This window comes from Cydia pomonella, chromosome 5 (assembly GCF_033807575.1).
Source record: "Cydia pomonella isolate Wapato2018A chromosome 5, ilCydPomo1, whole genome shotgun sequence".
Taxonomy (NCBI): Eukaryota; Metazoa; Arthropoda; class Insecta; order Lepidoptera; family Tortricidae; genus Cydia; species Cydia pomonella.
In genome coordinates, this window is record NC_084707.1 from 156,231 (window position 1) to 178,947 (window position 22,717).

Here is a 22,717-nt window from a genome sequence, read left to right on the forward strand (position 1 = left end):
TATTATCTCGCCATTTTTGTGGATAGATAAACATAATCTTAAAAGAACAGCCTGAATAACATTAAATATTGCTGTTTATTTCTGAGCGTTAATAATCAATTTAATATATTCCTGATAATTTTACAGACTTCAGAAATTTCAAATCGTTTTATTTTTTACAAGGTGTCTGAAAATTAATATCAATTTTTATCGACATATTTATTTAAAATGGTCGTAAAACGTTTCGCATTCATGTGGGTGGTAGGCAGATAACGAAATTTCGATTTTCGTATTTTGCGGTAGACGTTCTGAATGTGATAGTGGCGCCCTTTATACAGAGTTTTGCGCAATATTTCCTATATATAAAAACTTTAAACCAGAATATTCAATTATTAGAGCATGTTACATATTATATATATATCTCTTTTGAAACTACTTTTGATATATTAACACCTTTTTTACTATATTTTTTACAAACCACCCGTCAACTATTAGCTTTATAGGCACAGTAAGGACTGTAAACTGAAAGTATCGTACAGGGCTTTTATTTTTATTATTTGTCTATAATAGTAGGACATCGATATTTTTCCCCCGTTTCATCTCTAATCTATTCTGTGGTCTACGTTGTGGGTTAGTCCCAAATAATGCTCCCGACAGCTTCGAATTCTCATTGGTAATTATCCACACAAACATGGACAAATATATAGGACGCCAAAAAAAGTTTAATAACTAATTTTTAACTTATTCGCTAAATTTGTCCATGAGTATATTTAATTATTCTATTTGTCTGTCTTCTTGTTATCTGTCTAGGTGTATAAAAGGAATATATTGAAATAAAAACATTAATAATTTCACATTCTAATGAGTGGATCATTTGAATAAATGTCCTAGAGCCCTTCTGGTTTTAAAATCGGTTCAGGTTTTGATATCACTATGGCATGATCGCGTCCGCTGATTGGTGCACACATAATGCTATGACAGTCGTATCATGGGTCATTTCGTTCGCACGTGTTCATGCGAGCGAGGAATTTCGAGAATTGCGGTTCGTGGTCATAATTATCATAAAAATATCAATACAAATTGTAAATTTTAAATATGGCTCTTATGCGCAGTATTGCACAACTGCTACAGCGCCACCTTGCGGGCATCCATCGGGGCACCTCACCAGCACTGGCGAAATCCTGTCTGAGTACATCGGTGTTATGTTAGGCCCTGTACCGTTCTGGTCTGCATTGCACGCCGTCACCCAGTTGCCCACTGCCACTCCTTTTTGCCGTTGTTGGCACCACTGCACCAGTGACAATAGAATACACATTCATTATTCTGGTTAAAATATTAAAAGTTATCAATATACAGTGTGTCCCTAGCCATTGGACAAAGCCGAAATGTACATATGCATTAGAGTATTTAGAACCAGTGTACAAAGTATCATAACAGCCGGTGTAGCGGTTTTGAAGAAATTAACAAATTACCATTTTTTACTTTGGAGCAGCTTGTATGTTTTAGTAGGTCCTAAGGCAATAGGACCTCGACCTTTTTGATTATCTTTTTTATTTATGACACTAATAGGCTTCTGACTTTTGAAAAATGTCATCGTTATCAAATATTTCGAACAAATTGTCAAAAACACTGCCAAAGATTAACACAGTGTGTTTCTCTTTGTTGTCGATTATTGCAAATAACTTTTGTTCGAAAAAAGTATTTTTTTATTATGTTCTAATTAAAAAATATATTAACGTCAGAGCATTCCTGATAAGTAACCCTACGTGGGATTTCAGGGTTTGTCCAATGGCTGAGGTCACCCTGTATATATAAGTAATTATCCTTTTCCTTATTTCATAAGACGTGTATAAGTTATAAAAGAAATTGCTGTACCGAACAATTAACATTGGTATATTTCGTGCCATCCACGATGCCGCGCATATTTGTCAAATATAACTAACCTTTAAAAACATGACAATACTAGCCAAAGCACGCGTCGTCGTGAATAACACGATCTTTTTTATAGTTGTTAAAATAAACACATAGGTATGAACTATGAACGTCTTGACGGACATTATATATTAAATTAATATTGTTTAATAGGTACTTGATAGAGTTTTTTTTAAAGGTAATTGAATTACTCTTTAAGCTTATAATTTTTGTGATGTGAACCTTTTAAATTAGAAATTTAAAAATTTAATCATTAGTTAAATAAATTATAAGTATGTAATTAGTTCGTAAGTTTTCTAACACAATATATTATTGTTAAAGAAATAAATAAAATGAAATGAAATAAAATGAACTGACCTACAAATTTAAAAAATGCACATCAAAAACATCTCACATACTTTAAACTTAAAAAATGAAACCTGGATGTTGAAATCTTTGCGTTATTACGGAATATTAACGTAATTAGGGTTTCGTACCCAAAGGGTAAAACGGGACCCCATTACTAACACTCCGCTGTCCGTTCGTCCGTCCGTCTGTCCGTCTATCACCAGGCTGTATCTCATGAACTGTGATTGCGTTGAAATTTTCACAGATGGTGTATTTCTGTTGCCGCTATAATAACAAATTCTAAAAGAATGGATCCCTCGGTGGGCGATTCTGACTGGCACTTGTCCGTTTTTTGTATAACCATTTGTATTTTAGTAAATATTAGAATTACAAGCAGATCAATGAGTCCTCATAACACAATCGCACTATAATGATTTTGAGCTATTTATCAGCAAGTGATAAAAGGAGACAAAAAAGTTGATCTTACATCATCAATATTAACTATTCCACCTCCGGGTGGAAAGGGGACCCCATTGGAGGGTATTGTGATCGGAGTTGATATGCCTGTAAAAAATAGTTAAAAGGACAGATTAGAACATATTTTAGTAAATAAGTATGGTATTTCAATTATAAATATTTAGTAGCAGGAATCGAATATCAAATCCAATATATGATAATATAAAAACTATCTTTAGACATCTGTGTGGTTCCATAGTGTTTCATATTGGATACAATTAACCTATTGTTTTTTACAGAAAGTAACCATTCTGTAAACCACATCATAAATAGCAACGGATGTGTAAGTAGCTTGGTTTCAATTTAACTTGCTTTCATAAAATTATCCTTATTTTGAAATTATTTATTCTAAAAAAATATAATTAATTAAATTATCTTTTCTGTTTATTGACAAGTGAATAAGAATTAAGTATGGTCAGCCATTGATCAGAAACACAAATAGCCAAGCGAATATCTAGCAAACACGACGTTGGCGCTCGATGCTTTAGATAACTAAGCACCTGCCTCTTCCACTCCCTAGTCAAAATCTCGCTCGTTCCATCTACGGACGAGTGAGATTTTAATATTTAGTAATAAAATCTTTTGAAAAAAGACGATAATTTTGAAGTGAAAACTTCTTTAGGTGTGTTGGGCATTTTTTGAGATGGGTAAAACCATTAAACTCGTGACACTGTTACCGCTACAGTAACCGACACCTAATAAAGCTTAAAATATTTCCTGACAAAGTCAAAAAAAAGTCAAAGTAAGTAAGTAGTTACGTTAGCATAGGTAGGTAGGTTGGTATAGGTGAAGTATGTAATTGTTTAAGTTTTCACTTCTGTCAGCACTCCCGGAGTGCCGAAAAGGGTGGTTAACTGATGAACAGATATACGAGTACTGCGTATAGTTACCAATTTGCGCAGAATTGCAGTTGCTCTGGGCTTTGACGGCGGCGAGCAGTGCGGCGAGCGTAAACAGCAAGGTGGCGAGCGGCGACATGTTGGCGGCGTCGGTGGCGGCGGCGGCGGTGATGTAAAACGGCGCCGCCGACACCGTTATATAGCACGTATACTACGTAATTAGCAGTTTATAATTATCCGAAGCGAATTTCCGATTAGTTATAGATTACTAATTAGGTAAATAAACAGAAACACGTGCTGTAATTAATACAAATGATACTTTGTCCATATGTTATTATCAGTATACTAGCAAAATATTTTTTTCTGCTATAAGGGTTATATTATGATATGATTTTTCTTATGGGAACATTTTAAGAGTAAGATGTATTTTCGAACACACATATTCCGGTCTAATATAAAACATTTGATACCCATTCATGTTATTTCTATTATGCCTTTTTGTGTGAATAAACTAAATAAAAAAAAAACAGTCTTATTCATAATTAACATTAAATATTACTTTATATTTCTGAGCGTTAATAATCAATTTCAAATATTTATGATAATTTTACAGGATTCAGAAATTTCAAATCGATTTATTTTTTACAGAGCGTCAGAAATTTCACATCAATTTTTATCGACATATTTATTTCATATGGTCGTAAAAATGTTTTCCATTCATAGTGGGTGGATAGTGAAATGATAAAAGCATGCAGCTAATATAAAACTAAGCACTTTCTTTATGACTTTATTATCATTCCCAATACTTGGTTATTTTTCAAAATTCAAATTCAAAATTCAAAAATGTATTCTGCAAGTAGGTCTCAAGGGCTTTTTTACATCTATATTTTATATCTATACGAGATCAGTTTATTGTCAGCTTCGAAAATAATTTTATCTTTATAATTCGTTCTCCAGCACTTACTTTTCTTTTTGTTGTGACGAGCATCATTTACGATTTACGATAATTAATTTTTTTTTCTTTGTATGGTCTTGAGGGTAATTATTATTTGTTCGCTGTATATAAAATATAATATATATATATATATATATATATATATAAAATCGTCTGGACTTAAACCGCCTAAAAGGCTCCTTGTTTGAGCTTATCGCGAACAGACAGATGTGGTGGCGTACTTTGTTTTAAAAGATGTAGTGATATTTTTGGTTAACAATAAAATAAATATTGCAAATAGAGCAAATCATAAGCTATAAGAATCACCCTCAGTGTATATTTTGCTGTAATATTTTTAGTACTTTCAGATTGTAGTATTAGACGTAACGATAGTAGTTCGTTCACGGTATGATTTACCACGCTATATTTAACTCTCCATACTACGTTATAAACCACATACGGAGTTAAGTGCTATGGAAAAACAAACGTTATCCGAATACTTAAAACATTACCTGAAACTAACCTGGCACGTGTAGGTATTTTAAACCTTCTGTAGTTCGTAATTATTAATATGTTGTAAGCTAGTATTGAAATTAGATGGATTAAAGGAAAATTTGTATGATTCTATTGAAATCGGAAAAAAAATTGAAACTACCTACAAAAAAAAAATCAAAACGCTTGGGTATAATATTGTAGTATATGAACAATTGAACAGCTCCATCAGTTATTTTCGTTTTGTCGCCTGTTTATTTATGAAAGATACTAGGTACCTACAAGGTGAAATTTTAACCACCATTCATACTCTGCGTAGCGACTTTCTTTATAGGTCATAGGTACTGAATAACTTTTATTATAGGGAAAATACCTAAATCACGAAAAAAAAATTAGCTATCCTATAGAAATGACATCAGCCGAAATGTATGAAACAGTCAAAACTTTTTTCGCGATTTCGGCATCGGTCTCATAGTAAAAGTTCTTCAGTATCACTTATCAAGTTATTAAGTAGAGTATGAACGGTGGTTAAAATTTCACCTTGTATGTAGCCTCTAAGCATTGGGTTGCAAGTGTAGGAGAAGGAAAACTCCAAAATCAAACCCGGGACGGAGTCCCCGTTAGGCATGAGTAGGGTCCATCCTGAAATGTACGGTAGACTCCTGCAGCCAACCTGGCTCCACACGTATTGGCTTGCCTTTCCTGTGGGTCCGGCCAGTGAGGTCGAGAGGGTGGCGCAGGTGCTGGGCATCCCGTTTTCCTTAACTCCGTCCCAGGCGGTGTAATGTCTCTGGACATTGCACCATAGATCGTCTGAAATAGACGCTAAGGCCAGTAGTATGTATATCAGATATTAGATTAGAACAGATCTATTCATCAGAGTCTGGCGGACATTAAAGAGCTAGGAATCGCATTGATGCTTTTAAAATGTGACGCTGGCGGCATAATATATATTGGACCGAACACAGGACCAACGCTTCAATACTCAAGGAGATCGGAGTAACCACGGGTACCTGGGCTGGGGCTGGGTAGCCTGGGCTCTCAACCAGATGTCTCCGAGGAGTTTTTGAATTCTTCGGACATAATGCCAGAAAGACTGTAGACAACCTGGGAAAACTTATGGTCACTGGTTCGGTAGAAGTAAAGAGAATATTCATACTCATATTCTTTATTTGTATTGATCATACATTGTCGTAGATAGAATATATACCTATAGGTATATCACTGCTGTGAATAGGGCCGCAAACCAACGCAATGGTCTGACCAGGTCAGCGAGTCGCTATTCATTAAGGTCTATGATGCCTTAGAAGTCGAAAGAGATCCAATGGCCATAGAATGGTTTATACCTCATTGATTCGCTGAATTAAATTTGCTAACCAGATCATTTTCATACATGGCTTGTCATGTACATTCTACTTTATAAATTTAAAAACAAATAGTTTTTATTACGGTCATGAATCCATAATAAACTTAATACTACAATACAAAACGATAAAATTGAATATGATAAGGTAAAACGATAATTAATTTAATAATTTACAACCTGTCTATACGTTCTAGGGTCGTTATTTCGTCGAGCTTATATTTTTCTACGGTACACCCGCTTAATGTAAAATCTATACGTTGTACGACTAAAAAAAAGCGGCCAAGTGCAAGTCGGACGCGCCCATGAAGGGTTCCGTACGTATGACGTATTAAAAATAACTACTTACCAGATCTCGTTAACCTCAATATAATTTTTGAAGACCTATCCATATACACCACACGTATGGGTTTGACGAAAAAAAAATTTGAGTTTCAGTTCTAAGTATGGGGAACCCCCAAAATTTATTGTTTTTTTTTCTATTTTTGTGTGAAAATCTTAATGCGGTTCATAGAATACATCTACTTACCAAGTTTGAACAGTACCTATATTTCTTATAGGTTCGGAAAAAAGTGGCTGTGACATAAACGGACAGACAGACGGACATGACGAATCTATAAGGGTTCCGTTTTTTGCCATTTGGCTACGGAACCCTAAAACCAATGCATTTTTTCTTCTTTTTTTAGGTGTGCTTCCGCACCTTGAAAATTTGAGCCCTCCATACATTTTTTTGTGTCATTTTGTTTTCGTTATGAGACGATGAGTTAAGGTGTAAAATTAATGTGCAACTACGCCCCGACCTAGGTTTGCGATGTAGAGCCCAATTCTGAAATCTAAGTCGAGCCTTCGCATGAAGTGGTTTCACATGCTTGTTCCGCCCGACTCCTTGTTTCTTTCTCCAGACCTTCGCCTTTGTACTCTCACAGCTCACAGATGCGGCATGTTCTAAGGCATTTAATAGACTAGCATACTAATCGTCGTAGCATATAACTGGCCTATGTTCTGTCTTAGTACAACGTAATAACATGTAATACGGCATCAGTAACGGATAAGGCGACAATAAAAAGGCTTTCATGATTATCACTATATTCAAAATATTTGTATGGTACTATAAATAGTAAACATATATGTGCCTAAATGATAAATAAGTTCAATGTTTCATAAACATCAAATATTTAAAAAAAATACAGTTCACCACTACATGTTAGTATTATATTCAAATAATTTTCAAAACATAATTACAAATAATTGACAATGATATGCTTAACAATGAAATCAAAATTTATAATAAAATTAAAATTTAATTAAATAATGAATACTTACATAATAATAATATACTATGTAAGTAGCGTATGGCACAAACGTATTCTTATCCGACGATAATAGAAATATTGAAATAGGTACAAACATAGGTTATAGATTAATTTAATTTAATTAACTTTACTTTTTTGCTGAATAAATGTTGTAAAATGTTTGTAAAAAATAACGTTACGCAAAAAAAAAACACAAAAAAAAACTATAATATCAAAGTAATTATATTTAAATGTCTAGTTCGCAATAATACATAACAAATACAGTGCCGCCTAATGGGCATCCAAAGGGGCACGTCACGACATAGGATCTGTCTTCTCGTCGGATGTCTGGCGCAGCGCCATTTAGCTGAGCATTACACGCTCTCACCAGAGCGCCCACCGTTAATCCTTTTTTCTGCTTTATACACTCCTGCATAATAAAAACAGTAGATTAATATCAAATATCAAATATCAAACATTTATTCAGCAAATAGGCCACAAGGGCACTTTTACATGTCCATTTTTACAAACAATAAAAATTAAAAAAAAAAACAATTACAAATATCGAATCGATGAAATAATAAATACTTTATTAGAGATGTATACTGTCTCTAAATGTCAAATTACACAAAAAAACTATGATAAATAAAATAAAACCATAAAATACTAAAAATCTTTAGAGATGTTTAAGTCTCTAAGTGTCGGAGATAAAATATAAAAAAAGATATTAAATTATCCTTAGAGATGTAGAGGGTCGCCAAGGCTTGAATTCTTATATAAATAATTAAAACACAAAAAAATAAAACAGACAAGAACCGAATGAATAAGATTATTACTACGGAAGCCTCTTAATATGTATATAAATATGGGCACAAAACCAACAATTGTAAAAAGCAGTGCTGTGCCAATTCTTGCGAAGACATTAGGTGACGATAAACTAACTTAAATATATTAAATTGAGACCAACTTTCGCGACAAACACACAAATTAATACCTTTCCTAGAATCTTGGCGTGCGCTTGGGGTTGCCAACACAAGGTACTGTAATACCTACAGTACTTTCTGTTGGCGTTGATCTCTCTCTTTCTCCGGAAGATCAGCGCTGACTTTTGGGTCAGCATTATGCTGAGGCGGGACAATTATTGTTTGTTTTATCGTCTTATACATTTGTGTTTAATAGTAAATTAATTTATCACGAATAATTGCAATGATTTATGAATAACGTTACATCGTGAGTTTCATTAATTTTAACTCCTACAGGCGGCAGTTTGACTGGCTGCATTTTTTTGTCGTATGTGCCTCTGTTACCTGAAAAAAAAACGTTAATTATTGAATATATATTCTGATACCTCTGACTAAAATGTGTCAGCAAAAAAGTCGTACTTTAAAAAAAAAATGTGTTCCAGTAATAACGTATTCTCGTATTAGCTCTTTATCGCGTTTATAGTAGCACAATTTGCAAATATACGAAATAAGTTTAGGTTAAGAAATTTATATTTACAAAAAAAAAAAACTGAAAACATTTCTTATTACCAAATAGCACGGTCTTGCAGCTCTTTTGAGCGTCAGAGGCGGCGAGTAGCGCGGCGAGCGTGAGCAGCGAGTAGACGAGCGTTGACATAGCGGCGGCGGTGGGGAAAGCAGCAGCGGCGGTGGCGGCGGCGGTGGCGGCGTATATGGCACAATGATACCGCCGATGCCGTTATAAATGGGGATATTTATATGAATTACGTGTACTGCGCAATTAGGAATTACTAACACATGCGAAGCAAATTCTTAATGCAATTTGGCACAATATTTGTTATAGTTAAGGTAAACGAACGATTTTTATTGTCCAAATAGACTTGTTCGGCTTCAACCAATTACATTTTTCCACAGGTAGCTTCATATGGTTGCACGTGACATAAAAACAGAGATGTGACTTATTTGAAATACCTGTATTTAAAATGCAAATACAAAATGCAAAATACCTATTTTGTATTTTGTATTTAAATACCTTTTAAAGAAAACTATTTTGTATTTTATTTCAAATAGTTTTTGGGACCTATTTTCTATTTTCAAAATACAAAATACTTTTTTATTAGGTAAAGTAAATAGGAGTTACAATCTCTTCTGACGTTACAATCCTTACTACATACTTAGTTACGTTTTCCTGTCGAAGCTGTTATTGTATCTATCGTTTAAATATCGACCTTATGTATATGTATTTAAGTATTTATATAGATTTAGATAAATCACCCACAACAAAAGCCTTAATGAGCTTATTACTGTGGGACTTAGTCAATTTGTGTAATAATGTCCTATAATATTTATTTATTATTTTAACACGGAACTGGTGAATCTGTTTAGTAACGCCGCAAATGACCACAAGCGTAGCGAGAGATTAAAAATGTGGAATCTTAAGCGTTGCAAGGGTTTCAAGGCTAGAGAGGTATTCAAACTTTTCTGCCCTGGAACACAAACGAGACGTTTTCACCAACCAACGAGAGGTATATTATATACTAGCTGTAAAACATTACAAATCTAAATTAATGCTTTTAATAATTGACCGTTAAAAACCATCACTTAAAAGTCCATTCAACAGGTAAACATGAGGAGACACAAAATTTGCACTCTAGAGGACTGATATACACACTATTTTTAAAGAATAAAGAAAGCCTTTCCAACTTGTAAATTCCGAGCAATACTAACTTTTTAATTCAGACTAGGTATTCACTATTTAAGAGTACCTTTTATCGCAAAGTATTTGTATTTTAAAAAAGCATTTTGAAAATACCTATTTTGTATTTAGTATTTTAAATACAAATTTGAAAACTATTTTGTATTTTGCATTTGAAATAGTATATCAAGGAAGTATTTGTATTTTGTATTTAAATACTTTTTATAAACTATTTTCACATCTCTGCATAAAAAGACCAAATACGGATTTCTTTGAACCAAAGTTTCTTTGTCGTAATAAATATGTGTTCCTAAGGTGTCTTTAAGAATTGGAGCTACCCAGATTTTTGATGCAGGTCAAAAGGCGTTTGAGGCTAATAATTGTCTAAATTTAGGTACTTAGCCAAGTTTGGTATCATTTTCAACTAAATCAAAAATGGTTATTGGTTCCCTATTTAAATTTTCATGCCCCATTTCACATCCTTAAGTGATGGTTTTTGGATGATGAGAAACTATCCTGTCTTTTTCTGGGACTGAAACTTTTTCTTTGCCAAAATTTGAACTAAATTCGTTAAGCATGAAGAGGAATTGTAAATATATATTTATATATGTTTTTACTAAGGAATGGTGTCAATATCACAAATGAATCGGCATCCCTTATTAAGTAGTACCAAAACGATACCAAACTTGTCCTAGTTACTTAAACGATTTAAATACCAAGGTAACGTTAGAGAACCTTTACACCAAAAGTCTTGGTAGCTCGACTTCTTAAATCCATCCCTAACCAATTCTACGATAGCCATTAGCTATTTCTGTCTACCTGTATTTGAAAGCCTACTTGTTGTATTTATGTCAAAACGAATGGATTGAAGCTTTGCAAACTTAATTTCAACTAAAATGAAGGTAAAGTAAGGAGAAGTAGATAAGCAATGAAATATTATACATTTAATTACAAGTTCGAACAATCATTCAATGGAATAATTAGGAACTAAGTATAATCTGTCATACAGAGGCATTACAAAGTCTGAAACATAAGCTACCCTTTGGATAAGTAAAAACGTGCTATAAAAAAGTAGGAAATTAAATAAAACAAAATCCTTTCTAGAATCGAGTTACAGACAAGTCTAGGTATAGTGGCAGTACTGGGTATAGGTTAAAGAACCGCCTCCAGGACATCCGTCGGTGCACGTCACGTTTAGCGGCGAGAAGTCGTCCAATTCAACAACGTTGGGCACACCATTCTGGCCGTTCTGGTTATAATTGCAGACCTTGACGAGCACGCCCGCTAACCTTTTACCTTGTTTTTGACAACCCTGTTTATGAAAAATTGCGTTACTTGAATCTTAGAGTTTATAGTCTAACGGCCTGATTAGAACTTTAAGTACGTCAAATATTAGGTATAGATACGATATGGATCTAATATATCAAAGTCAAAGGTGACGTTTTTGAAGAAGTTAAAATTCGAATCAGGCTGTAAGGATGACTCAAGCTAGAACGGTCCGAGTCATATCCGAAGAGTCCGACACTTCAGTTTTCTATTATAGAATAGTATAATAGAAGTTCTAGTATCCCCGATGATCACCGGTTGCTCGTCATAGAAAGCGAATTGTGGAAAGTCTTGGTCCGGATCCGGACCGTTCTAGCGTGAGTCACGATTTATCCTAAAATTTAAAATTTAACGGAAGTTCACATTTCATTTCATTTATTAATTGTAGTCATGTACAAACATTATTAAGGTGTTACAAATTGTAATACAATTCAGTAAGTCAGTCCATGACGCCCTGTGAGGACATACAACATTGGACATTATGGTTTAAATAAATTTTCTTTTTAAAGCAAGAAGTTGAATTATCTACTACAATTTTAAAGTAAGTACTTAAATATATCTGGGATCTTACATCTGGGATGTCGATTCGGCCCCCTCCGGTCCAAAATCTAATTGGCCTCCCGTATACGTCGACTATAGTTTTTCTGCCTGTGAAAATATATTGTAAGCATGATAAAAATAAAGATAACGATAAATCTAATATTTACATTCAAGTAACTATTTGTAACCGTCATTTTTTTCAGTAGGGTGGTCCATGATTAAAAAAAATTAACTATTATTTTTTTGTTGATTCAGTTTGTAGATTTTTATAAATGTCAGAGCTATGGGAGTTTGTGTTTTCTACAAATTACGCTGCCAACTATTAATTTCACACCAAATCTAAGTACATACCTGGCTTGTAAATGTTTAATTTTTTCGTCTAATGTACCAGTACCTCTTGTAGGAAAGGACATATTTCCTAAACATTAATATTGTTATTACACTTAGTGCAACTTCATCGGTTGTTAATAAGTTAGAATTAACGATATTGTCCCGTCGTGGAGTTAGAGATTTATAAACATCACATTTGATTACCAAATAGCTCAGTAGTGCATATTTCTTCATGGGAAGCGTTGGCAAGCAGCGCCATGAGCGCGACTAGCGCGAGTAGTGCGGCGAGCGCGAGCAGGGAGCGGAAGAGCGATGACATGGCAGCGGCGGCGGAGAGTGCGCGCTGGCACCGCCGACGCCGTTATATAGTAGAGTGGTGTCTAATTAACAATAAATTATATTTGCAGGTGAAACCGATGTTATTTCACACAATTTGTCACAATGTGGACTATAAAAGAATAATTTTTGTATTTTCAGTAGATGCAATTAAGACGTTCACCAGTTAGGTCCTCAAAGCTTGCGAGACATGGACCATGAAAAAAGGCTGAGGACTATCTTCATCAGGCCTTGTACATCTTTACAGATGATTTAAGCAGCATCTATGATCTAGCGACAGCGCCGCTCGTGGCTATAAAAACCGATTCTTGAACGGCATAATCGCTCACAATTATGGCAAATAAACTGAGGGTCCGCACCGACGATGACGAGATGGAATGATAATTTCGGTAAAAAAAAAGGATCTATTATTATATCAGTACTTCGACGGTATCAAATATAGATGTGAGATTTTATAGAAATATTTTTAATTTAAGGTACACACAATGAAGAAAAGTTATATCTAAATCAAAAATGATTAAAATATAGCCAATTTTACTTCATTAATAAAAAAAACATTTATTTCAAATGGTTTTGCCTACGCAAATATATAATATGTTTATAAATATAGCCAAAACATAAATTTTTTAAGAGTGTCATGTCTCAATAACTAACAAACAGTCTTTGCCAAGAAAAAATTAAAACAAAAACAGTTAATAAAAAAAAAATAACTTTGCATTTTCCAACAGAATCTTGTCAAAATAAAGCAAAGGGGAGGGAATTAAAACAGTAGAAATTCTGTATGGTTAAAAATATAAAAAAGAGACATTTTGTTACTGATGTTTAATCAAAGATTAACTGATCAATAACAATATTGCACAATTTTCGTAACACCACCGCCGGGGCAGCCGTCGGGGCACCTCACGTCGACGGGCGAGAACTGGGGAGGGTACACTTCACTGATGTCCGGCGCGACGCCGTACTGGCTATAATCGCACGCCGTAACCAGCTCGCCCGCTAACATTCTTCGTTGCTGTTTTTGACATTCCTGGATCGAAAAAATAGTAAAATATTGAAGCTTTGGGAATATATAAAACGCCTCTGACCAAGAATCACAGTAAATCCATAAAATCAATAATTGAAGAGATTTTTATAATTCCTCATTAAGGTTTTATTAAGTCATTTGTACAAAGATAGTACTTTCAAAGAGTTTTGTTAATATTCTGTATTTAATTAAACTTCATTATGATTACGATAAAAGTTTTATTGTAATCATAACTAATTTTTAATTTTATCGTGATGCAGTGGCAGCATGGTTCCATTTTTATCGCTTGTCACTATGATCGTCACTTTTGCACTTACATACTTGTTAACTAGAACGTGACAGGCATGGTGACAAATGATAAAGACCTGATCATCTAGCCATACTGGTCAAGTATTCTACCCTTATCAATTCCTCATATATGTATTTAATTGTAAACCATGAAAACATTTGATCCACTACAAAATTTCTACATTCTTAAAAAAAAGGATGTGAGAACTTTAAGTTTAAAAAGTTAAGTATCTTCTCGTGCATTGTAAGTAAATATTCTTTTTTGCACCAACAATTCTACATTTTACATACATGTAAAACTACAAATAAGTTTTAAAGGAAGATAGAACCAGGTAACAACAGGCGGTCTTATCGCTAAAAAGCTATCTCTTCCAGACAACCTTTAGGTAGTAGGAAATGTAGAACTCATACAAAAGTCAACAGGTAGGCAATGTTTTGATTCTTAATACTTATAAATAAATAAATAAATATTGTAGGACATTATTACACAAATTGACTAAGTCCCACAGTAAGCTCAATAAGGCTTGTGGTAAGGGTACTTAGACAACGACATATATAATATATAAATATTTATAAATACTTAAATACATAGAAAACACCCATGACTCAGGAACAAATATCCATGCTCATCACACGAATAAATGCGCTTACCAGGATTTGAACCCGGGACCATCGTCTTCATAGGGTCACTACCCACTAGGCCAGATCGGTTGTCAACTTATAAAATTGCCTAATCGATTTGAGGCACCGTAAGGGCTTTATCATAATCCTACACTAATTACAAGTTTTTATTTGACCCTATGGTTGACGGGGAGAGAATGCCTTGAGGCATTAATTCCACCATTTGTACAATTAAATATCGTACAATAAAGTTAAATGAATGACCTTTTGATATAAAATGGGATATGTTCAGCAACGAGGCATATAAAGGCTGACGTAATTGTTATACAAACTGTAGATACCCAGGGTAATTCTCCACCGAACCACTTAATTTACGGATTTTCTGCAATTTAATAGCAAGCTAGTGAACGGAAAAATAAAAATACGCCTCACATTGTCCATATAGAGTCGTGCGCCGCCAGCCTGATATTCTGCTGGCGTGAAGTTTATTGGAATATTAGTTGCGACGCCTGTAAATAAAACGATGTAATTAATAAATATGTATAAATTAAATTACTAACACTTGAAAATAAAGATATTAAAATAATAAGCTTTTTAACTAAATAACGAGCCATTCCAAGTGTCCAATCACACTTTTAGCGCTACGTCGTAGCCGGTAACATGGGTTTCACGCAGGTTTCACGGTATATAAAAATAGAGAACAAATTTGAAATATTTGATAAAACTTTTAAATTTGATTGGTACATATCATTAGACAGTCTTTCTTTGTAAATTTATAAATAATTTGTTGCAAATTTACTAACAAAAGTGTATCTATCTATATATAAAACGATGTAAGTACAGTCAGCAAAACGATAACCTTAGCCATCTCTGCATACATATTTGTACGCAAAGGTGCTAAGCTAATACTTTTGCTGACTGTACATACATTTACTAGCAAGGTTTATAATGTTCATACGTAATAACTGGATATTAAAGTTAAATAAAATGTTACAAAAAGTTATTACATAATTGAATAATTCTACAATTGGCACAAATATTTACCAAATAGCACAGTTTTACAGTTGGTCTGTGCGTCGGCAGCAGCAAGCAGCACAGCAAGCGCAAGCAAGGAGCGAGCGATCGGCGACAGCAACATTTCGGCGGCGGCGGCGTCGAATTTGGCCTGCTCGTGCCGCCGACGCAGCAGTTATATAGTTCGTATACTTCGCAATTAGTCATAATTAATGCATCTAAAACCTATGTTACTTCATTAAATTGTGCAATACCTACGTCCGATTCGTTATAGATAATAACTAATTAGGGAAACGAATAGGTAGTTTTATCGTGTTTGTGTATGAAGAAAAAAAAATATTTTTGCCGATTTTTCTTACATAAAAATACACTTTCCAGAGGTTATAGTTTATCCTTCTCAAATAGGAATTTGATACGGTTATATAAACATACCATTTATGGCATTTTGAAATTTAAAATCAAGTTTTCGTCCATACTCCAATTTTTGGCCTCTTTTATAGTCTTCTTGTGAATTAAAATCTCCAAATACGATATTTTAACTGTGAATAAAATGTCAGTTAAAACATTAATTACACTAGGAATACATTTCGTCAATTAATCAATTGTTTATTTTCTTTTCTTGTATATTTTCCAGAATCCAATAATTTCTCATTACTAAAATCTCCACTTATTTATCTAGAGTCTGACCAAGGTAACTTGACAGCGATTTTTGCAGCCCAGATAGTGCAGGTGTTATTTTAAATGTCAAAGCTCTATGAAATTATAACGTTTACTTAACTAAGTGAAAATAAGTGACCAGTTGTATACATTGTAAGAACGTTTCTATTTTATTCTTATATACCTTTTTTTTTTACATTTAGGTTATTGTATTTTAATGTGATATTGTAAATTTGTGATTTGTGATATGGGTACATTGCCTGAAATAAATATTATATTATATTATTATATTATTATTATTAACACTTGCACAGGCTGGGAAACCAAAATCGCTGCCAACTTAGCTTGGTCTGACTCTAACGCAAGCAAAGCCGAGTCGTTAATATTGTTTTAAAAAGATTTAAATTTCATTGCATAATTAGCATACAGGAACTAATGATACAGCTAATAGCATTAAACATTATTCGTTACAGATGTGACGTTTGCTTACTGCGTGGTGCATGGCTATATGAAATACCACACTTATCCTAGCAGCTTTGTTAACACCTAACACAACAGAAATAAGTTTTTTTTTTGTATTTTTATTTTAATATGCTTATAATGTTAGAGATGTTTATCGTTATTTAAAAAAATTCTAATTTTATCGGCTGTCGCGTATTTTGCACTTGTATCAAAATTTACTCAAAGATTACGAAATAAAAGAATTCAGTGCATTCAGTCTGCATGCAGGCGTGCAAATATTGTAAGAAACATGCAATATTTACTGAAACATAATACTTATAATATAAATAGGTGATACAACATTTTCAAAGTCAAGTCAAAGTATAAAAATCGAAGAACTATATAATCTAAAAATGGATTAGACAATGTCAAGGATATATATGATACAAATTTAGAATTTAACAATAATTAATTAATAATATAAATAACATATTAAAATGGAACATAAACACAAAATATCAGTTCCGATCCAGAATTTTTTTTATGCTATAGAAACAATGAAGAAGCCAGTTAGTCAATTTAGTCAAACTGTTTCCCTTACGTAATTTGATGTTATCAGGTCATCCATTATATATCAGTATATACATGTTAAATACTAACGTTTTTTTAAAGTTAGACCTTTACCCGAAAAAAATAACTGAAGGGCGACTTCGATGGTTTGGCCACGTCATGCGCCGAGCGCCCGAACATATGACACGCAAGGTGCTGGATACGTTCCCCACACAGTCGCGACGAGGAAGACCCCGACTGACATGGCTGGCAACAGTGAAGAGGGATATGGAAGAAGCCCAAATCCCACCTGACATGACCCAGGACCGCGAAGCCTGGCGAAATGTGACTAGGAGAGCCGACCCCAAATAATGGGAAAAGGACAAGTAAAAAAAAAAAAAAATATTCGATCGGGTCTGTGTGTGATTTACCTCGTTATTTAAATAGATGTTGATTATTATTAACAAAAATACAAATATATTTTATGTATAAGCAGGGCAATTTTAATAAATAAATAACAAATGTATTCTACGGCATCCTAGACTAGGCTGTAGTTAGCCAGTTTATGAATGAATATGGATATCGTCGTCGCCTAGTATAGTACAAGCGCATGCGCAAGCGCAATGCGCTTACTGCTACGTTTACCACGTAAAACAATATAGTGTCATTAAATTATCAATAGTATTATATGACATGGATAGGGAGAAAGCAGACCACCGGACAAAGCAGATATAACTAAATAGTTTCGGTTCCACCGTTATCAGATGTATTACTCGTAGGTAGCTATGAAACTCTCAACTCCGATGCTATAAGCATGTAGGTATAATTTTATTAAATATATACTAAATAAATTAAACCTAATAAAATCAAGAATCAAAGAAACGTGCTTAAACATTTTACCTATGAATAGTCCTCTAGGTGTGTCCTCGCAAAAGGGTGCCCATGAAGCTTAGTTAGCTTTCTCTTGCTGGAAGGCAATGCCGGTTCTTTGGCCTGGCCCTAGGTTTGTTCTAAAATCACATTATTTAACACCCTGCATTCGTCTGTTATAAATCTTGAGGTTAACATTGCGACGTCAGAGCCATTTGAGTAACCTTATGGATAAAATAAATAAACTGACTTGTTTACCGTGCCCTGCATAGCCATATATTTCACAACTTTCCACAAACGATTATTAATGAGCTGGAAATTTGAGACGGCTGTACAAACCATAATAATATGGCGATGATTAAATTCAGATAATGATTTACGACCTGAATTCAATGAAATTTTAATATTAGGGCGAAATATGTACTGCTAAGTTTATAAAAAAATATGTATAATAATATGTTTTTAAACGATAGAAGCGCTGGTGGCCTAGCAGTAAGAGCGTGCTGCTTGCAATCCGGAGGTCGCGGCTTCAAACTTCAAACCCCGGCTCGAAACAATGAGTTTTTCGGAACTTATGTACGAAATATCATTTGATATTTACCAGTCGCTTTTCGGTGAAGGAAGACATCCTGAGGAAACCGGACTAATCCCAATTCGGCCTGCCTGGCTCCGGCAAGCGTCGCACCTGAGGTAAGGGGAGCATCTGCTCCGAGTAAGAAACATAACGTGTCTGCCACTTTAATTTACGTACCTAAAAAAAAACCTACTTATTTAGTGTATTAGTGTAAGTAAGAGCGATTACAGCAGCAGTTAAGAGGGAAGTTACCAAGTTATCTTCCAGACAAAAAGAGAAAACGTTATTCCACTTCTAAATATTTTCCATACTCAATGATTTTTTGTATGTTATTTACACAGTGAAAAACTAGGATTATAGGTTTTTCCTTTTTTTTCAAAATTTACAATACAAAAAAAAAAATTAAAAGCGCATGTTTAATGCAAATAAATGAAATGAAATGAAAATCGAAACCCAGAATATATTATGCTGAAGCGATCGACATCAAAATCAAAGTGGTTTGTTAAGATTTAATTAGTAGAAAACGTTTTCTTACGAAATGGAATTTCATAGAAAAAATACTGTTAATCGCTAGGATCGCAAAACTATTCTTCCCTCTTAAGCCTTAGGGGGCTCTGTTCGCTGTTTCTATTATTAGAATGTATATGCTTTGTGTTAATAAATAATTTAAATAAAAATCTTGTTTGGAGGTACAACCGAAATAACACAAAACTTGTTAGTTTTTAGTAAACTGTACTTTTTAGGGTTCCGTACCTCGAAAGGAAAAAACGGAACCCTTATAGGATCACTTTGTTGTACGTCCGTCCGTCTGTCTGTCTGTCAAGACCCTTTTTCTCAGGAACGCGTGGAGGTATCAAGCTGGAATTTACATCAAATACTCAGGTAATCAAAAGATACAGCCGTTTATGCCGCAAATTTCCGTAAATTTTCGACACTCGAGAGGGAATCAAAACCTACAGGGTACTTCCCGTGAACTCTTGAGATTTGGTACGAGGCAACGTCTGACGATGCTGGCGGCTGTCCTATTGTTGATCTTAAGGTTTTGCAGTATTGTGATGATACGAAAGACATTTATTAAATAAGTCTGGTTATTTTGTTGTGTTTTTATTCCAACTTTAATTCCTTATCCTTAAGTTTAATTATCCCCCGTTACTAATTAAGAGAATTAATTGAAATCTCAAGCTTTCACGTGTCACTTGCAGTGTCAATGCCAACCCTTAAATTCAATTATAAATTATTCAATGAAATTGTTTTACTGCAAGGACGTCGATGATAACTTATTTTGTGGGTTCACTATGTCACGGAACTAGGTAAAATATTTAAAATTAAACCGAAAAATAAATACCTACTAAACAAAAGTAAAAGGCGATGGTAAATACCAAGGCCATGCCCAGGTCGTAGTAAGCACGGATACCAAAAGGCTAATTTCCCTTTAATCCCGAAAATTATCCAAATATGAAGAACCAAAGTTTCCCCTGAAGTTCAGTGAACCACTTCTAAATATCTATAGCAGCGAAGTCATGAGTATAAGTTAGTATTGTTGTGTAAATCAGTGACATTTAAAAGGCTGCAAGGAAAATCATTTCAATCATTAATGAAAATAAATGCAAACTGATTATTAACGGCTACGAATCGATTTTAATGCCCATCACTCAAAAAGTTGTTTGAGTTAAATTCCTCCTTTATTATTTCTTAAGAAATGTATCGTTTTATTCTAAGAAAGCCACATGCACAACAACACGCTAACTTTGTTGAAATTACAAAGAAACATGTGTAAATACTTTGGCAAGCCTAATTTGTCACTAAAAAAAGGCGCGAAATTCATGTATGAAATGTTGATCCTTCCCCCGTACACATTTTTAGTCTGGCGGCTTTTTCTACTAACTTGGCAGATTATAACAGCATAGCTATATTGACAAACGAATGTAGTAATCAGCCTAGTCTAAACAGGTCCTAAGAAAGTTTATTAATTAAATAATAGTATCAAGCAATTGGATATGGATGGATACGGTTCTCAATTATACTAACGCAGTGCACGTTTATAATTTATATGTAGGTAAGTCGTTAGCGCCATCGCGTCATTCCCGCCGCCGCCGCCGCCGCCATGCCGCCGCTCGCCCGCTCGCTGCTCGCGCTCGCCGCGCTGCTCGCCGCCGCCGACGCTAGGGCGAACCCTTTCTGTGACTTTGCTATGATAGGTATAATATTTATTATGATATATTTTTTTCATGTTTCTTATTTGTCATATTTTATTTGTTTATGTTATGAAAACCTTTCCATTTTATATAAAATTCTATACCGAATTAAACGTTTCAATTTTCTTTTATCCATTTGTATGGTACAAGAGAGGAAGGTAAAAATTCCGATGTTTATATTAGATGTAACCCTGCCGTCAATGTTATCTAATTAAATTAGAAATTTCTTTGTGATGTAACTAAATAAAACTAAAATTTATAATCTTCATAAGTTAATCTATCAAGCCCATTTTTATATTAATTGTTGGTTCATGATATTTAAATACCTAAAGCAGGCTTTATATTACCAGCTGCTGTTTTAGTAATAGTTGCGATTTTATTACAGGTGATGTGACTGACCGTCCTATTACATTTCACCTGACTGTGGCTGGCGGTGTAACCACTACGATTCCTGATGTAAGGTGTTATATTTGAATATGTACATTTTGTTATTTATTGTTAGTGTATTTTTCACAATGAAATAAAAACACAATTTAAAAAATTAAGCCTGAATAAATGTAATATACACAATCTTAATATGATTGGAATGACCAATATGTTCTTATACAATTTTAGATAATTAATTCTACTATACACTACTGAATATTTTTGCATCCATGGTCACAGTTGATTTTCATGGTGGACTGACCTCCGTGAGTATCACCTGACTGAAATCAAACATCGCTGATGAGTATGTAAATAAATACAATCATAGTGATTGCTTGACGTAAATTCGGCGGAAAAGCTATCTATTTGAGTATGGTTTACATTTCATTTTTGTATTTAAGCTCCTTTTTACATACATTTTCAGAAATGCGCCATGCCAGGAAGTGAGTTAGCGGGCGAGTCCATCAACGTATGCAACACGCCCTCGTCTAAACCCCGAATTCAACTTGCATTGGGCAGCGATTTAAATTTTTCTCCCATTTACATTGACTGCCCAGGCAACATTCCGGGATGTTCGAGCCTCGATGTGCGGGTGACGCAGTTCTGCAAGCCAGCCGGCCTGCCACCGGTCGGATTATATTAGTATCTTTTGTCACCAATATTAAATAAAGATATTGGGTTACTAAAACAGACTTTCGATTTCGTATGACTTGTCGTAAATACACAAATAAATTGACCTTACCGAGATTTGAACCCCGGAACCTCCAACTTTGTAGGCAGGCTCAATTACTAGACTTGAAATTAAAATTATATATTGTATTTATATTTAGCTGGACTATAAATCTATCTTTAATCAATTTTATCATACAGCATTCGGTTTCTTAATTAAAATAGTTACCGCGGCAAAAATGCTGAAACAATATTAGAAAGATGACAATTCAATAAACAATTAGTTGCCGAGTCCTCGGAGACTGTTCTACATGATATTGAGCTGGTACTGGTACCCTTTTTAGTCACAATAATGCCTTTTTTTATTTATTCATGTTACAGACACATCTTAATAATAAGAGTATTAACGTCAATGAAGGCGGTCTTGGACTATTTACTTTATGCGTAAACGCTGCATAATAAGTTTTTGGCAAAAATTTCATTTTGGTACAAGCTTTAATCACTGACTGTACTTTTTTTCCACAG

The 22,717-nt window shown here is 34.1% G+C and overlaps 5 protein-coding genes across 5 annotated transcripts; 1 reads left to right on the plus strand and 4 right to left on the minus strand.

Annotated features, from left to right (window-relative positions):
• Window positions 1-821: 821 nt before the first annotated feature.
• LOC133518199 (uncharacterized) lies at window positions 822-6,414 on the minus strand. Its single transcript, XM_061851826.1, has 5 exons — window positions 6,397-6,414; window positions 5,693-5,809; window positions 3,645-3,804; window positions 2,726-2,802; window positions 822-1,267 (listed from the first exon to the last, which is right to left on the minus strand). Exons 1-5 carry the CDS (start codon window positions 6,412-6,414, stop codon window positions 1,082-1,084), a joined length of 558 nt encoding a protein of 185 aa, XP_061707810.1. The 3' UTR covers window positions 822-1,081.
• A 1,480-nt stretch (window positions 6,415-7,894) lies between these two features.
• Window positions 7,895-9,528, minus strand: LOC133518343 (uncharacterized). The gene is made up of 3 exons (XM_061852015.1): window positions 9,207-9,528; window positions 8,902-8,981; window positions 7,895-8,104 (listed from the first exon to the last, which is right to left on the minus strand). The coding sequence occupies exons 1-3, from the start codon at window positions 9,292-9,294 to the stop codon at window positions 7,922-7,924; spliced, it is 351 nt and encodes a 116-aa protein (XP_061707999.1). The 5' UTR covers window positions 9,295-9,528; the 3' UTR covers window positions 7,895-7,921.
• Window positions 9,529-11,261: 1,733 nt separating this feature from the next.
• On the minus strand, window positions 11,262-12,891 carry LOC133518399 (uncharacterized). The gene is made up of 3 exons (XM_061852076.1): window positions 12,733-12,891; window positions 12,230-12,306; window positions 11,262-11,644 (listed from the first exon to the last, which is right to left on the minus strand). Exons 1-3 carry the CDS (start codon window positions 12,845-12,847, stop codon window positions 11,456-11,458), a joined length of 381 nt encoding a protein of 126 aa, XP_061708060.1. The 5' UTR covers window positions 12,848-12,891; the 3' UTR covers window positions 11,262-11,455.
• A 490-nt stretch (window positions 12,892-13,381) lies between these two features.
• Window positions 13,382-15,978, minus strand: LOC133518400 (uncharacterized). Its single transcript, XM_061852077.1, has 3 exons — window positions 15,842-15,978; window positions 15,230-15,306; window positions 13,382-13,891 (listed from the first exon to the last, which is right to left on the minus strand). Exons 1-3 carry the CDS (start codon window positions 15,933-15,935, stop codon window positions 13,706-13,708), a joined length of 357 nt encoding a protein of 118 aa, XP_061708061.1. The 5' UTR covers window positions 15,936-15,978; the 3' UTR covers window positions 13,382-13,705.
• A 4,980-nt stretch (window positions 15,979-20,958) lies between these two features.
• LOC133518398 (uncharacterized) lies at window positions 20,959-22,211 on the plus strand. Its single transcript, XM_061852075.1, has 3 exons — window positions 20,959-21,100; window positions 21,483-21,553; window positions 21,948-22,211. The coding sequence occupies exons 1-3, from the start codon at window positions 21,007-21,009 to the stop codon at window positions 22,164-22,166; spliced, it is 384 nt and encodes a 127-aa protein (XP_061708059.1). The 5' UTR covers window positions 20,959-21,006; the 3' UTR covers window positions 22,167-22,211.
• The last annotated feature ends 506 nt before the right edge of the window (window positions 22,212-22,717 follow it).